This window comes from Aulostomus chinensis, chromosome 15 (assembly GCF_037954235.1).
Source record: "Aulostomus chinensis isolate RoL2024-O1b breed Wild chromosome 15, RoL_Achi_v1.0, whole genome shotgun sequence".
Lineage (NCBI taxonomy): Eukaryota > Metazoa > Chordata > Actinopteri > Syngnathiformes > Aulostomidae > Aulostomus > Aulostomus chinensis.
Window position 1 is genome coordinate 5001303 of NC_141334.1, and position 15953 is coordinate 5017255.

Here is a 15953-nt window from a genome sequence, read left to right on the forward strand (position 1 = left end):
GTCATGTACAGACATTTTCCGTTTGCTGATCTGAAACTCTTTCAGGTGATGTGGAAGTTCATCGTAGTTTAGTCTCTGACAGGCTCGCCGAGAAGCTCCACCTCTGTCATAGCTCCACTTTTTTTTTTTTAAGTGCAGCTCCATCACTCGTACATGCATGTGAAGCAGTATCAAGTCGTAATCCACAGCTCTAATTCAGCTTGATTTAGTTTAGCATATTAATGGTTATTTTAAGAAGAAATACCCTTCAGGCAGCCCGGTGATATCGCATGACTGAAAAAGGGACAGACGGACGGACAAACAAGCCAACGGACAGACCTTCACGCATTTAACCAGAGACAGTCAGACATTCAGGAATAAAAATACAGAAGGACCAAAGTATCTTCCATGGAGTCTGTGAAACAAATAGGAATGTATTACATACTGTAATATGAATTAAGTACTAAATCATAGTGAGTCAACAGCATTTACTTCGCTACCATGTTGCAGCCTCACATCTTTTGTTAAATGACTATTGTTATTATTATTGTTGTTGTTGTTGTTGTTAATATTATAAATACGCTACAATATTATTTTTTGTGCCAGTGCTTGCCTGTGACTGATTGTTTTTATCAATTCGTGCTCTATATTTCATCTATTATTGTTGCTTGAGTTTTTGTGAGTGTATTTGTGTGTGTGTGTGTGTGTGTGTGTGTGTGTGTGTGTGTGTTTGTGTGTGTGTGTGCATGTTTGTATTTTGTTGTTTTCAAGCTTTAAAACGCTGCTCCAGCAACAGGTACGTCCACCAACTACATAGCCTACATTACCCTGCAGACACCACGAGCTCACTTTACTACGGCAAGTGTCGAGGGCAAAACTCATTCTTAATAGAATGGATCATGTGCTCAGGTGACGCCAGTATAGAGAGTCAGTAAAAAAAAAACACTTTTTTTTTTTTTAGTAACGCCAGTTTGTTTGTTTTTTTGTCTCTCCAGGAAACATTGTGTTGTGTCACCGGGACCTTTGTCGGGACCGGGTGGAAAACTTCTAAACAGCGACGCTAAATACAACTGTAGCTAACGTTAGCTGCATTAGCAGAAGTTGCTAGCTCGCTTTCTTTTTCGGTGCTAAATGGAGGCTGGATATGCTGTCCTGGGGTTAAATGATATATAGAGTTGTAGTTGATAATGCCAGACCATGGTTGTCTTGAGAGAGGGGATGTGTCCCGGACTAGATGAGGATTTAGTGCGCAGCCTGCGGGCGGTTGATATTAGAACAGGTGAGTAAGTTTGTGTGTCAGTGTTGCAGGTTATTCAGCATCCACATTTAAACAGAAAACTCAGTTTTCGCTCTTATTTTTTTATTACCACAGTGGAAGACCTGGTGTCGTCTGACATGGAGGAACTTGCTGTGAAATGTTCAGTGTCATATAAGGTATTTATACTCAACTGATAGAATACTCATATGCATGCAGTTTCTCCCCTGTAATGGACAATCCCTGTTATTTTGTCGTGTTATATTGTTTGTAACAATGCTGTGGCTTCACTAGTAGCCAGCTCATAACCTGGTTTCTATGGCAATATTTATTTATCCTGTTGTCTGTGTGGACTGTAAATTTACTGACATTCATGCCCAAAATTAAGAGAGACGTAACGGTTGTATTTGTGTCGACTTGTGCAAAAACGCGACATGTTTATTTGTTGCTGTGGATCGTGTCAATCAAAACGTCTGCTTCGTCTTTCGCCGACCTTTCAATGGGGTGAGGACTCACTGTCTCGTTTTGGGTGATGATCTGTTTTGGTCTGTTATTTGTTAAAGCAGAGAGCGAGAGAGAGCGCAGCTGGTGAGTGAACGAGGTGTACTTCTAATAAGAGAGGGAGAGGAACGCTGGTGTTACTCCCACCGTGTTTATCAGCAGGAAATTAAAAGCAGAAAAGGTCGAGATGAAAATAAGAAAGATTGGATCTTTTCCTGAGTGTGTTCAGGACAGTCCACCATCCATCCACACGGGCATGTCACCTGACCAAAGTTGGGACAGTACACAGCTGTTGGTGCTTATCAGTGTGTATTTCTGCTCAAGCAGAGGGCATCAGCTGATGAGGACGTCCTTTGGTGTGAGCCAGGACGCACATGTATGCACACTGCTAAGGGAGTGTGGTCCAGACCACCTTCTAATGTGGCGGTAATGATTGGATCTTGGGGAGACTGAGTGTGTTCGCGCCTGTAATCAAGGCTGACCACTTGTGACTGGATTGCACAGGCTGGATCTTGATACCAGGTCTAAACTGGGTCCTCCCAAAAAAACATACAAGACACACGACAACCGTAGTACTTCATCAGCAGAGTGCCGGATCTCAATCAAAACAAACGTAGAAGTTGCTGCAACAGATCATTACTGAAAATAAAATTTCTAATTCATAGTTTTCTTTCACAAGATTAAACTCCCAACTGGTTTGTACAGTTGGAGAGAATGACAATGAGAAACACCTACATCTTAGATTTAACAGCGAGTAGTGGGAGGCCCAGGTCCTGACCTATATCATGTTGATTTTAGACACGCTTGCACCCACACGCAGCGTGAGTTGCTCCAAGTTTTTGGTGGTTTGCATGGGGACGACCATTAGAAAAATGTTGCCTTGATTTGGGCAAACCTCCCGCTGGATGTGTTTGCAAAGGTCACAGCAAATCAGGTCGTCTGGTGAACAAGCGAGGTTCGTCCCAATCAGGCTAAATATCGCACTTCATGTACATCGTGTTTTTGGCTGCTTTTTCAGGTTATGATTTTTTTAAACAGACAAGAGTCCTTTAAGTGTGCAAGTTCACGTCAGACCTTGAAGGCAGTGGGGACGATTGAAGTGGTCTGCAGGACATGCTGTCGTAGTTTTGTCTTTAAACTCCCAAATGACGAGATGAAACATTTCTTAATTCAAACATCACTATAGTGAACAACAAACGGGGGCTCTGTCAACAGGAAAAACTATTTGTGACTTCTGCTCAGAGCATCATGGGGGATGAAGTCCACAAACGGTTCGCTTGAAGCACCTGGCCTCTAAACCAGTCTCTGCGTTTCTAATCTGTAATCAAATATTGAAATGATGGTACAGTCTTCTTTTAACTCCCATTAAGTGTTTCATATGTAATATTAACTGAAATGTTCCACGAATTATTAACTTATAAATCCTCAGGAAGTAAATATTTTCCTCAAATAAAGTTACAACACATCCTTTAAGGCTCATGACATGGAAGTATTCAGGTCATGTCCAATCTAATCAAATGAGTATTATTAGTATTAAATATAGATATTCATTAAAAGATGCATGAAGTGGATGTAAATTCAGACTTGGTGTAAAGGGGGTTGTCTTTTTCCAGAGGAAACAGCTGGTTTGTCGCGAGCTGAAAAGCTAAAAGCTTTTACTGAGCTCTGTCAGTGAGGTAACTGAGAGTCGACAAAGTCTCCATTAATGCTTTCTTCCCCCGGCTGGAGTGCAATACTAATGAACATACATTTCATGTATATTTGACTGTATTTTTTCCCCTTTAGCAGTCATGCCAAGGCTATGTTTTTTTTTTCCTGCAGGTATATTGGTGACAAAAATGGCAAATTGGACCCAGAAAGAAATTAGAAAGTAGCGTTATCTATTGAGGCATATGCAGTGTTAAGGATTTCAACTGTCAGGGAAGCTAAACTATAACAACAAAAATCCTTTTTGGGTCTGCCACAAAATCCTTCATTATCAGCTCGAACCCATGAAGGGAGGCCAGCGCTTTCAGTTTTTAATCGTTTTTGTAGCGAGGAACAATGAAGAGAGAGCAGAGATCAGGAAATAAATTCTTTCCAACTCCTTTCTGACCTTACGAGCAGATAACAGGAAACTGTTTTTCAGATCATAAATAGTGTTTTCCACAAAACTTTTTTTTTGAGATGTATGAGAGCACACATAATCACGAAGAAGGCCCAGAAGAGCTTTTCAGATAAGTGCATCAGTGAATAATTGTGTGGGTAGAAGGGGCTTGGAGGTCAACCCAGGCGCTCCATGGTAAAAGATTAGTGAGGTCTCTTGGGTCAATAGTGAATCCTCTGTTGTCAAGAGTGTCTGCGCAGGCAGTCTGGACACACAGAGGAAATTTCATAATCCCAGAGTTTAAAAAAGCTCTTTGGGAAAATGTGAAATTTGTTTCTGTTTCTGTACTTTCTCATATCGCTGCATATTCTCTTTCCATGTTGTCTTCATCCAATTAAATTAGTAAAGACCAAAGCATTGCTAAGTGTCAGGCGGGTCTCCCCAGGGGGCCTGCAGGGGGGGCTCAGTGAATGGAGGTGAAAGAATAATAATCACAGGACATCATGCTCAACTGCCTCAATGATTTATTTCAACGTGTGGTTGAGAAAGTAGGATTTTTGTGTTGTGTTTTTATGGGGGTGGGGGGGGGGGTTACTGCTTTTACTACTTTCCAAGAGTCAGAAACAAGTAAATAAGTGGGTTTTTTATTCACAGTTAGTAATTGATTTTTTGTTGAGAGGAAAATTTTCAAAAACATGTCCAACAAACCCTTAGGAGGAATTAAAACTAGAAAGATTCACAGCAAGGGTCGATGCAATACACAGAAAAGAGGAAAAAGGGGGAATAAAACATTACATGTGTTTGACAAAGCAATAAAAACCCAGCAAAAACAGAATCTTCCAGACGCACTATTTTCATACATATCAGTTGTACTCTGAAGTCACGTAAAACTGCAGTATTTGGCGAGCTTAGCTTAACAGTTGACACCCCAGTCTGCTGTTACTTGCAGAGCTTGAAACCAATTTTTCTCTTTGAAATACTAAAAAATTAAAGTAAATTCATTTTAAAATTTTATATATATATATATATATATATATATATATATATATATATATATATACATACACACCTACCAAAAAGACTGTTTAAAACCCTCTATAACACCAGCCTGCTGCATTTTACATCCTTCCTATAGGAATCGATCCAAAAAAGAAACAGAGAAACAAAGCAGTCCCTACCAGATGTCCACCACGAAAAAAGGTAAACATTCTTAAAGTGGGACAATTATCCACATCGTGGAGCCCGACTCAAAAACAACAGGTGTGCTCTTACTCCCACCGCGGCGCTGCGCTCGTTAACCTGACGGACGTTGGGAGAAGAGTAACCTCACATGCGCCATCAATGCCTCCTTCCACTCAGACAACAATCGCTCTCCACACACCTGTGTTTACATCTCCGGGATAATCAGCGTGTCTCTCTTCCTCCTAATTAACAACCATATTCAGAAACCTGTCATGAGGTACAAAGAACACCCTTCAAACTCCTACAACAGATTCCTGTTCTGGATGACCCTGACTATCACGTTTCAGTGTTAGCTTCTGTCTAGAATGACCTCCTGATGAATGTCATTATGTGATTTCAGCTCATTTCATGATGACTTCGGTCTTTCATTTAACCTTCAAACACATTTTCTGCGTTTTGAACCCCGCAGTTGTGTTTTCTTGACATACAGGCGTTTCTGTTCGTAAGAAGAGGAGACGCTGGATCATGCTTTGGGCTCTAGTGATTTCAGCAGTGCCTCACATGACGCCACACCGCCCACCATCACATTTAAATCCTGAACCTGTGGGAAACACTACAGAAAGCAAGACTCCCTAACATTTGATGATCTCCCCCTCTGATCTCTTTTGGTATAAAACATCAAAGCCCAGCCTGGTTAGACACATCATGTCACATGTTACAGGATTTCTGCTGAAGTTGGAATAATCCAGTGGGATGCACTTAATGTTGTCTGACTGTAGTTTTGGCATTGTTAGATGAAACCGCTCTCAGAGTTTCCTTGCATTCTTTTTATTTATTACAAACAGAAATTCAGAGCTTAATGGTGCAGAGGAGCACAACCTGATTGGTCCGATACACTCACCATCTGCATGATTGCACATCAGAGGAGCTCACCTCGTTTACCTCAGGCCGTCGTTCCCACTTAAGTCACGTCGGCGTGGCTACGCCCACCTTCGGCTGGCCTCTTATTTCTAAGTGAACGTGAATCTGTCAGCACGAACATGTGAGCTGATGCTTAAATCACACTTGATTAGATAAATGGATGTACTCACCCCCATATGCACCATGACTCACCAAAAATATTCTGAAGTTCTGCAGGAGGAGAAAATGATTTTTGTATCCTTGAGAGATACTAAGAGACAGTTAAGGTCGTACAACAATTACTGTTAATCGTGGGGAGGCGACCCTGTTTACGTTCACAGCATTTCTGGATGAATGTGTATGTAGGTGTTGTGGGTCGCTGTTCGTCTGGAACTAATGGTCGCAGATCAGGAAAAAAATACAGAAGTAAAAGATTCCAAAAATGATGAAATAATGAATTTGTTTGAAATCTAGATATGTACAAGTACACATGTATTGTAAGCATATTATACTTGAAGTAGCTCCAACTAAAACAGTACATACTAACAAACGGATTGTATATTTTACATATTACATACTCATATGACGTATTCACCGACACTGCCGTATCTGTGGAAGGCTGACAGTGTCCCATCTGTCTGTGGGGTTCTAACTGCAACAGCCTCCAAGAACTGACACAGAATCTATGTTCTACCTCTTCTTTAAGTAATCAGTTAGCAATCAACTGAAGATGGAAAAAGGTATAGAGAGCAGACACTCCTGGCCATGCTGACATTATTGTGAAATAATTCTCCAAATTACACAAAGAGCAAACCCATTTTCTCCAACATACGCTTTTAGGGTATAATTATAATCGGTAATTGGGAAGAAAACTAACCAATCTGGCAATGTTGGCCAAGGTAGAAGAGTGCATGTGTTTGGGTTGATCCATGCTGCAGTTCTGTGAGCTCTGCTGTTGCCTTTGTGTTTCAGGCTCTGTTTGCCATCCGCAGAGTGCTGCTGGCCCAGCATGCAGCATTCCCAGTGTCAGGAGCCGATCTGTACGAGGAACTATTGAGCTCAACAGCGATCCTCTCCACCGGAAATCCCAGGTAGAGACCGTTCTGCACTCACAGCAGAGCACACTGCTCTGTCCACGGGGACGGGGAAGGGAGGGGGACGGGGAAGTATTTTAAGGTGGGCTCAGTGCCACAAGAGGTTAAGCAGGTTCACCTGCAAAGTCAAATATGTAACACTATGAACAGTTTTCCACATATTGAATGAAAAATCAGCTCCCATGCAGAGGCAAAACTTTGGCTTGAAAGTTCTTGAGGGTTGTAGGGGTGAGGAATATAGATTTAAAACCCTATCTTTATATTTCATGGTATTTTATTTTTCAGTAATTCTACAAGTAGTGAACTGAAAACATTGTTTTCGGCTCCAACTCATATAAGCCCACAGTCTTCCAAGTGTACGTTTGGAACTTTCCCCCCAAAAACCACTGGAGACTAATTTGGATGGCAGCTACGCACCGTGATCGGCTCGTTTACATTCTGTCCAAAAACCAAAGGGAGAATCTGAGAACCTTCAGGGGGAGGGAGAACTGCGAGAAGGTCCTGTGTTTTTGTATGTATCTTCTAGTTTTTTTCCCTCTATGCGTACTACTCTAGTTTGGACACTGTGACGCATCCAAAAATGCAACTGCACCAGAAGTAGCTGGGAAGCATACGAAGACCACCTCTTCAACATGCTTCAGTCCACTTGTTTTGTCCACTTTTGGTGTGCGCTCCTGTTCACACTTGCCCAAATGAACCAGGGTTCAGTTCTCCCTTAAAGCACCCTTAAAACTGTCCCCCATCAAGTACTTAACAATACCAGTGGATTTGTAACAACAAACACCCCTAGAGTTTTAATGTACACCAAACTCAGGTGTGCTGACACTCGAGGATTAATAAAGTTATTTTGGTCCTTTTTCAGTATTTTTGAAGTCAACAATCGAAGCCCAACATGTCAAATAAATAGGATTGTACAACATCCAAGATATTTTCTTTTTTTGGGAACCAGATTTCTTGTCATCAGCCCCTTGTGTCAATTCACTTAATTCAGTTGTTAAAAATGGGTTTGCATTGAACCGTGCAAGTGGAACGTATGTCTGCAGTGATGCTGCTGTGAAGACATCAGAGCCATAGAGGAGAAATGGCTGCAGGCTCACACAAAGGGAATATTTTCAACGAGGATTTCTTTGCTTTGCTTGTTGTTGCACTTGACGTCTGAAGTGACCTCCGATGTATCAGCTGCATTAACTCAGCCTTCATGTCGGCTCCTAAGAAACACCGCTGATAAGCACTTGAATATTTCTGTTACGTAAGAAAATCAAAATCGGATGAGTAAAAGAAGACAAAACAGCATGGTGTCATGTTACAGCGCCTGAGATGTGGCATCCTGTGATGCTTAAATGAGTGTCTGCAGCCTCCCGGATCTCTGTAGGCAGATGAAGCACAATGTGGAGCACTTTTAGGGAGAGGGAGATATTTGGACAGGAGAGGATCTCCTGTTGGAGAAATGGGTCAGCATTTCATATGATGATGCCTTTTCTACAGTGAAACTCACAGTTTCAGCATAATTAATAACCTCAGGTGTATTTTTCTTTCCCCTTTCTGTCTCAATCACATAAATTAGTCAGTGTTGTGGATTAGTGACATGAAACTGAATCCACCATAAAGAGAGAGAGAGTGACTTGTGTGTGTGTGTGTGGTGGCTGCCCTCTACTGGTGGAAATACGAAGTGATGCTCTTTGATGTCCTGATACTGCATTGACTCAGTTGTGCTAATGGCTGCAGTGGTAAAACTGTAGCAGTAATGACAGTTGTGTTGCATGTTAAGACTTTTATAAGTTTGAATCTGTGAACATGCACAAGCTTTGCGTGTCAAAACCAGCAGCTAACGACTTGTTAGTCTACTGGCCAGTAGTGAGTCAGGACTGCTGAAGCAGAGAACTGCCTAACACAACCTCCTCTTCCAACTGTTTGACACAAGCACCAAAGAGGCTCGAAAAGAACTTGTTTTTTCAGTTACTTCCACCAGCAATACAAATATCAGAACATTAATTCATAAGTAAACAGAGCTACTTCCTGCTATTAGCTTAACAAACTAGACATAGATAGATAGACTTCTTTATTCATCCCCGGAGGGAAATTATGTCGTCGTAGCAGAATGCAATTAAAAACAAATGAAATACAATGGAATAGAATACTGATGTAGAAGAAGAGTAAAAACAAAAATAAGAATTGGGCAAAAACACTTAAAAAACACAAGATGAATAAAAGATAAATGAGTAGGTAGGTGAGGTGCAGTGGCAAAATGATACTGATAATAATACTGATGATATGGTGGTATGTAATTGTTACTATAATATAGTTAAATGTATAAATATTGATATATAAGTAAATGCACACAAATGTGGTATAAAATGATATATAGCACAGGCATATGAATAAATACGTGACTGTACAGGATATACATACAATGAATAATGTGGGTATAAGAATATGTAATTTGTGCAAAGACAGTGCAAGGTAGACTGAAGGATAAGTGCAGTTCTGTGAGTGTGGCTCTGACAGAGGTAGAGGAGTTGTGAAGTCTTACTGTGGTAGAAAGGAACCATTTCCTGTATCGTTCCTTAGAGCAGCAGGGTTGAGTGAGTCCCTTGCACTGGACATGGTCTGTTGTACACAACTGTCAGGGCGTTTCCCAAAGTAACCACACTCAACCTCACTCCTTTATCGAACCACCCTCCTCCCTCACGAGTGACACCATAATGGTGCAAATGAGCCGTGTGTACGATTTATAAAAATCAATAGTCCAATATAGTTGCCACGGGACATTTGCAGTGATAGAAATCCAACGTGGACCGTTTTCAAACCGTGTTCAAATTTGAAAAAAAATTCTGTGAAATAGGTCTCATGTTGTGATACAGATGTGAGTGCTGTTACCAGATGTGCCAAGTGGTGGAGAATGTGAGGCCCCCCCCCCCCCCCCCCCATGAGTGAAATTCACAGAACTTTTACCCCTCAAGAAAAATCAATCGTAAATTGATGATTTTTCAATTCATGAGAAGGAGCGATATTTTTTTAAAGTCTGGTTGTGTTTAAAAATCCAATTTTAAATGAACTGTTGTGCTGCTGAGACGTCCGGCGCACGCATCGTACTGTAGCCTGTTGACTTATGAGAACATCTGCGTTTGATACAAATCCCCACAAAATTCCCCCATTTATCATGGGGTTATTTTTTTCTTCCCCAGTGAAATTGAGATTAATGAAGTAGTAATTACCGTTCATTCAAATTTCACGATGTCAGTCGCAGTAAAGGCATACGAGTGGTCCCTCGGTAACTGCATAAGAACACACACGCTGACATTAAAACCCCCGACAGTTTGAAATAAAATGTTTATCTGGAGTGAAAACTTTACCTCAGCGTGGGTGGCGAGCGCGTGAAGGCAGAGATGTAGCTGGTTCACACTAAACACTATGAACATTTGAAAGGATATGAATCATTTTTCATGTATGAAGTCTCAAACATTGACCTCAGATACGGTCACGGCTGCTCTGGTTTGGAGTCGCCATTATCTGCAGTCAGCGATAACGTGAGTGACGTGCTGTGAAACTGGATGTGTCAGGTGTCACAGATCTGGGTGGTGTATCTCCACTATTAAATAAAACCCAGTTGAGAGCAGATACCGTGATTGGTGCAAAGCTTGTGTCCATCACATTTAAGCTTCATTCTTAGAAGTAACAAAAACCTACACAGAAATGTAGACCCACGGCTCCAAAGGAACAAACAAGTAAAGGACAGATACTTGAATGTTGCGCTTCAATACAGTAGAACGCATCTGCTACACTGGTTATTGCAGTTTATTTTTGATCGATCGAGCCTGGAAGATCAGAGTGGCAGCAGAGAACTGGTGTCATGGAGGACAAAACCTCACTCTGTTTTCCCACCAGTCAGCAGGCATCAATATTAATGATGCAAAAATCCCCCAAATCAAGGAAGTGCATGAAATGAATGTGTTGTTTTAATCAGGCAAGTCTTTGCTGGCTTAATGTGGCATTTTATCGATCAAATACAAATACTGCAGCATCGGAAGGGAAACTCTGGGTTGGTGTCATTGTGCCCGCAGTCATCTGTAACTCATCCCATCATGCATCTCTCAATCGCGCACGCCTCCCTCACAGCTCGTGTAAGATACAAATCAGTAATAGTCACTTTCAACAAATAATAAATGGCAACCATTCGTTCTTTAGCCTCAACGATAAAAAAAAGAAAGAAACGCTAAATTATCTTTCTCAGTCCTGCTGCTGCCATGGTGATTTTTCATCCAAACAGGGAGGATGATGATGGCTGATAATGGTTTATAGCTTTCATCAGCGTGTGTGTCATGTAGCCGACACAATATATTTTATCTACAAATGACAGTGTGATGACAGAATGATACTGTAGCTTCATGTGTAGGCCAATGTGGAAATGCCTGGGTGTCACCAAGTGATAAAAAGCCTCAAATCAAGTCACTTAGCACCTCATTGCAAATGGCAAAGATTGTGTTCCATCAAAGCGTCTGCATAAGAAATTCAGCCTATTCAGAGTTTTCCACCCCAGTTAAGATGCTTCTGATTTCCTTGGATTTATTAAAAGCCTCCATGAATTCTGCAGTGCAGAAAACACGGATGGAGTTTCATCATTAAAATGGACTCAACTGTAAAACCAAGAAAAGCCCAAGAGAACAATTACAAATGTAATTCAGAATGATTTGTTAAGCGCTCGTCAAGCCAGGAACAGAACGCGCTATTCAGAGACTGCATGAAAACAAATCAAACCAAGAAAAGAAAACACAAGAAAAGCAAAACAAAAGGCACAATTAAAAACCGACGTGGAACACATGAATAACACAAAGTTGTTTATAACCACATTGATGTTGTGTTGCATCAAATGTATTTTTCATTCTTCAAATAAAAGTATTATTGAAATGAAACTTAATTAGGTTTGCACAATTCTGGATAAAACGAAAACTCTCATTGGTTCTCTCCCACTATTCTGTTCTACATACATATTAACTGAGGCGTCACAGTGCTGACCACTGCGACGCCTCACAGCAAGAAGGTTCCGGGTTTGAGTCCTGGCTCGGGCACGGGATCTTCCTGTGTGAGTCTCCATGTTCTCCCTGTTCCTGCGTGGGTTCTCTCTTGTACTCCAGCTTCCTCCACAGTCCAAAGACATCAAGAGGGGACCAGGTTAATCCAGACTCTAAATTGACTGTAGGCGTGGCTGGGAGAGACAATGGTGGTCTGTCTATATGTGTTGGCCCTGCCATGGACTGGTAACCCGTCCAGGGTGAACCCCGCCTCTCACCTGTAAGCTGCTGGGGTAGGCTCCACCCCCTGCGACCCTTAACAGGATAAGTGGTAGAAAATGGATGAATTGATGGATGGTTAAATATCAATTGCAAGAAAAAAGTTTGATGGTGCCTGATATATGTCTGTGCTTCAGCTCAGCTCCTGTCATGCTTTTGCTTGGCTATTTGTACCGTCTGAATAAGCCAGTCGAGTATATTTTCCACTGCAACACGTACTTCTGCACTACTCCAACACAGTCTGTCTATTAGTCTTTGTCATTCGTGTCTCTTCTCAATCTTGTGGGATTTATTGGTTTCCGCTGCATCATATGGTGAGACGCTGCGTTGTCATTTGTTTCTGGTGAGAGAAAAAGAGCTTGTTATGGTGTCAGACATCTCTAACAAAATTGCAGCAGTAAACAGAGATTTAATGCAGTTCAATGTACAACCTTTTCGGATCTAACGTGACGCATCAGAGTGTTGGTGTCACAGAACCATCTGAGAAGTCAGGGCATTGATTGGACACTGGCAAGAATGATCTGTGCACAGGAACCCAAACCTGTGCTTGACTGAGCTCTTCAGTGGCAGAAAAATGTCCTCAAGAGCAAACCTGAAGCTCTTCACTGCTTCTATACCCATCACAGTTCTGACTGCACGCCGTTGAGTGCACTCGACGGGAAATTCAGAATCTGTGTCTTTTCAAGGACGGTCACTTAACGTACTTCTGAGCTCTCACAGCAACACAACCTGATGTTTCAGCAGCAGCGTGGACCCTCATCACAGAGGGCAGGCGTAATTCAAGAAGGTCCAGTTCTCCTCTTCACAATCATGCTGCCAGTGACAAGAACCACCGTCAACCAACCAACCACAGAGCTCACAGTGCCGTTTCACCTTCAAGCTGGAGGACCTTGGCTGTGCAGATTTAACTGAAACGCTGTCACATCCATCATCACATGTGCAGGCAAACATGATGAGATTCCACTGAGTGCACAGATCACTGGCTGAATGTTAACGCGTCAAATCCAGACGTCCCCACAGAAACAGCAGATGGTGGGAACATTTAACAGCGCTGTCAAAACGATTATCAACATGTAAGTGTTTAAGAACGGCTCTCGCTCATTTGGAGCTGACTCTTAATACGTTGAAGCTCTGCTAGCAGGACACAACTGCACCTGTCATGGTGGGATACATTTCCAAAATAAAACCCCATATGACAGTAACTCACAGGTAAACATGATCAGCGGGTCTAAGTATTAGACAGGGTGATCATGAGGGTTGACATCACTTTCAGACAAACAGTGAGGTCCAATTCGTCGCATCTCTGGCAATCAAGTGGTTAAATTGGAGATAATGGACCCTCACCCCACTCCTCCCTTCAGAGCCGCTTCTGACTCTTTGCATCAAATTTGGGGTCTCTGACATAACGAGGAATGTGAGCGACAGCTGTGTCAGAGGCACTTATTAAAGTCTCAGCCAGCTTGAAATAAAAAAGGCTGCAATGTGTTGAATGGAAACATTAACGAATGATGTCCTGCACAGCCCTGAGCCTCATAGAGAGTGGTGTTAGCTTAGCTACAAACAGCAAGGTAACAACATAATCAAAAAGTATAAACATTTCTTTGTACAAAAGTAATAATAACAAAGCTTTGGTACTTTTACTTTGAAGGCAAGATCACCTCACTGACTGATTCAGGATCGTAGGAGTTTTATTGCTGACATGAAGGCGCGATTGGAAGTTTGTCGATGCGTCCGTCATCCTTCTCCATCAACCTCCATTGTCATGACCCGGCTCTCTTCCCTCGGCACTTTGTTTCCCTCATGAATTCTACGATGTTGTTGTTGCCGCCATGACATTCAGTCTTAGTTGTATGTAAAAACTGACATTACATGGAAAAACCAGTCTGTCTGTTCTGCTTCCTTTCAATCAATAGATGGATGCAAGTGTTCATGAGGCAAACACAACAACAAAAAATGTAACTGCAGTATAAAGTTTTGGAGACGCAGTAAATAAACCATTTAGCAGAAGTGTTGGTGTCACAGGTCAGTCAGATTATCGGGTTGAGGTTCAGGTGCCATAGAAATGATATTTGACCACATCGACACCACAGTCCAGCCGCCGCACACTCAGGTCGGTAGGAATGAACGGACCGCTGGTGATTTATTGCTTAGATTTCATGCTATGTGACCACATTAAAAGACCGGATACACAGAGGGGGAAGAGGTCACATATAATGGAGCTGCGGTGCATGAAGGTGGAGCTCAGGAGATGTAACTGCAAGCATCAGAGAACCAAGAAACATGTTTGACCAGGCTGGAGGTGAGCGTCACTCTCCAGTCAGTCTGAGACCGCGATGACTGGAGTTACAAACGACATTAACATTTAAAAAAAATAAGAATTCCTTTCATACATGCATTAATACATTTACAATTATCTTGGTTCATGTTAATAGTTTCTGAGAATGGTTAAGGAAACTCTCCTCACAGATGTGGAAAAGTCATGAAAGTTTATTGGTAAAAAGAGGGGGAAAAAAGTATGACCCTTGAATGATGCGTTGGACCACAATCACCTCAAATGTTTTCTCAAACTTTGAACCAGAAATCAGTTTGTGTGGTCGTTAACATGAGACGTCAGTGCGTATTTTCAGCCACAACTCTTCTTCTCTGTTGGAAATAGTAGTAGAACTTTCCGAGTGTACCAGAAATTATTACTAAACAACCGTCTCTTTGGTGTGTGTGTGTGTGTGTGTGTGTGTGTGTGTGTGTGTGTGTAATTATACTATCAATTACATTTAGTTCATCTTGGCCTCCAAATGAACATTTGTTCCACATTTGAAGGAAGTCAGGTTCCTGAGGCAATGCATTGATGGCACAGGAACAGACGGACAACCTGAACATCTCCGGCCCACTGCTGTTGACTTGTGGAGGTCCACAAAGATAAATTAACTGGATGGTTGCAGCCGGTATCTGAGCTTGATAAGAAACAGTCCAACAGCTGAAATTAGGAAACAGCCCAACATCCCCAGAGTCGTGCTTGTTTACCAAGCCGCACGAGTTGTTGCCCCTCTGAATGGACTTAATAGTTTATTACCCTGCATGTCAGTTGTGAGTAACGACGCGAACGTTGTTTCTTGCAGCTTGGATAAATTGCTGGATTCGGGATTGTATACAGGCGAGATAACGGAGCTGACAGGCGGCCCAGGAAGTGGCAAATCTCAGGTGAGCATTTTCATTCCTTCGCATCACAGATAATCCCCCGCCCCCCATCCCCTATAGAAGAGGAAACTGAACTGAAATGTACTTTTCCATTTAAACAACAGAAATAATCAACAAAACTTTAATTTTTCTGTCTTCGAGGTGTGTTTTGGCATTGCTGTGCACATTTCTTACCATTTGAAGCAAAGTGTCATCTACATCGATACAACGGGAGGTTTGACTGCCGGCCGCTTGCTTCAGATGCTGCAAACACAAACAGCCAGCACAGAAGAGCAGGCAAGTCGACTCAAACAAACGTTACATGATTTATTATGAAACAGCGTGAAACCTAAACCTGTCATCTTTACAGATGGAAGCTCTTCAGAGGATTCATGTCTTGCGTTTGTTTGACGTCTTTTCGCTACTCGACTGTCTGCACAGTCTGCACGGTGGCGGGCTTCGGCAGGTTCGTTTGCAGTTTCATTCTTTTTTCC

General features: G+C 42.0%; 1 protein-coding gene across 2 annotated transcripts in view; it reads left to right on the forward strand.

Moving 5' to 3' along the window:
* The first annotated feature begins 849 nt into the window (after positions 1-849).
* The window catches only part of rad51d (RAD51 paralog D), a 28335-nt gene continuing 13231 nt past the window's right edge, over positions 850-15953 (forward strand). Inside the window, exons 1-7 of one of the 2 annotated variants that reach the window (XM_086226004.1) lie at positions 850-888; positions 975-1258; positions 1352-1413; positions 6876-6994; positions 15402-15483; positions 15622-15756; positions 15830-15925. In XM_086226004.1, the coding sequence (XP_086082130.1) occupies positions 1177-1258; positions 1352-1413; positions 6876-6994; positions 15402-15483; positions 15622-15756; positions 15830-15925 (576 nt within the window). In that variant the 5' untranslated portion in view covers positions 850-888; positions 975-1176. Of the gene's footprint in view, positions 1259-1351; positions 1414-6875; positions 6995-15401; positions 15484-15621; positions 15757-15829; positions 15926-15953 lie in introns of both variants that reach the window. The other variant, XM_086226003.1, reaches the window with a different exon arrangement.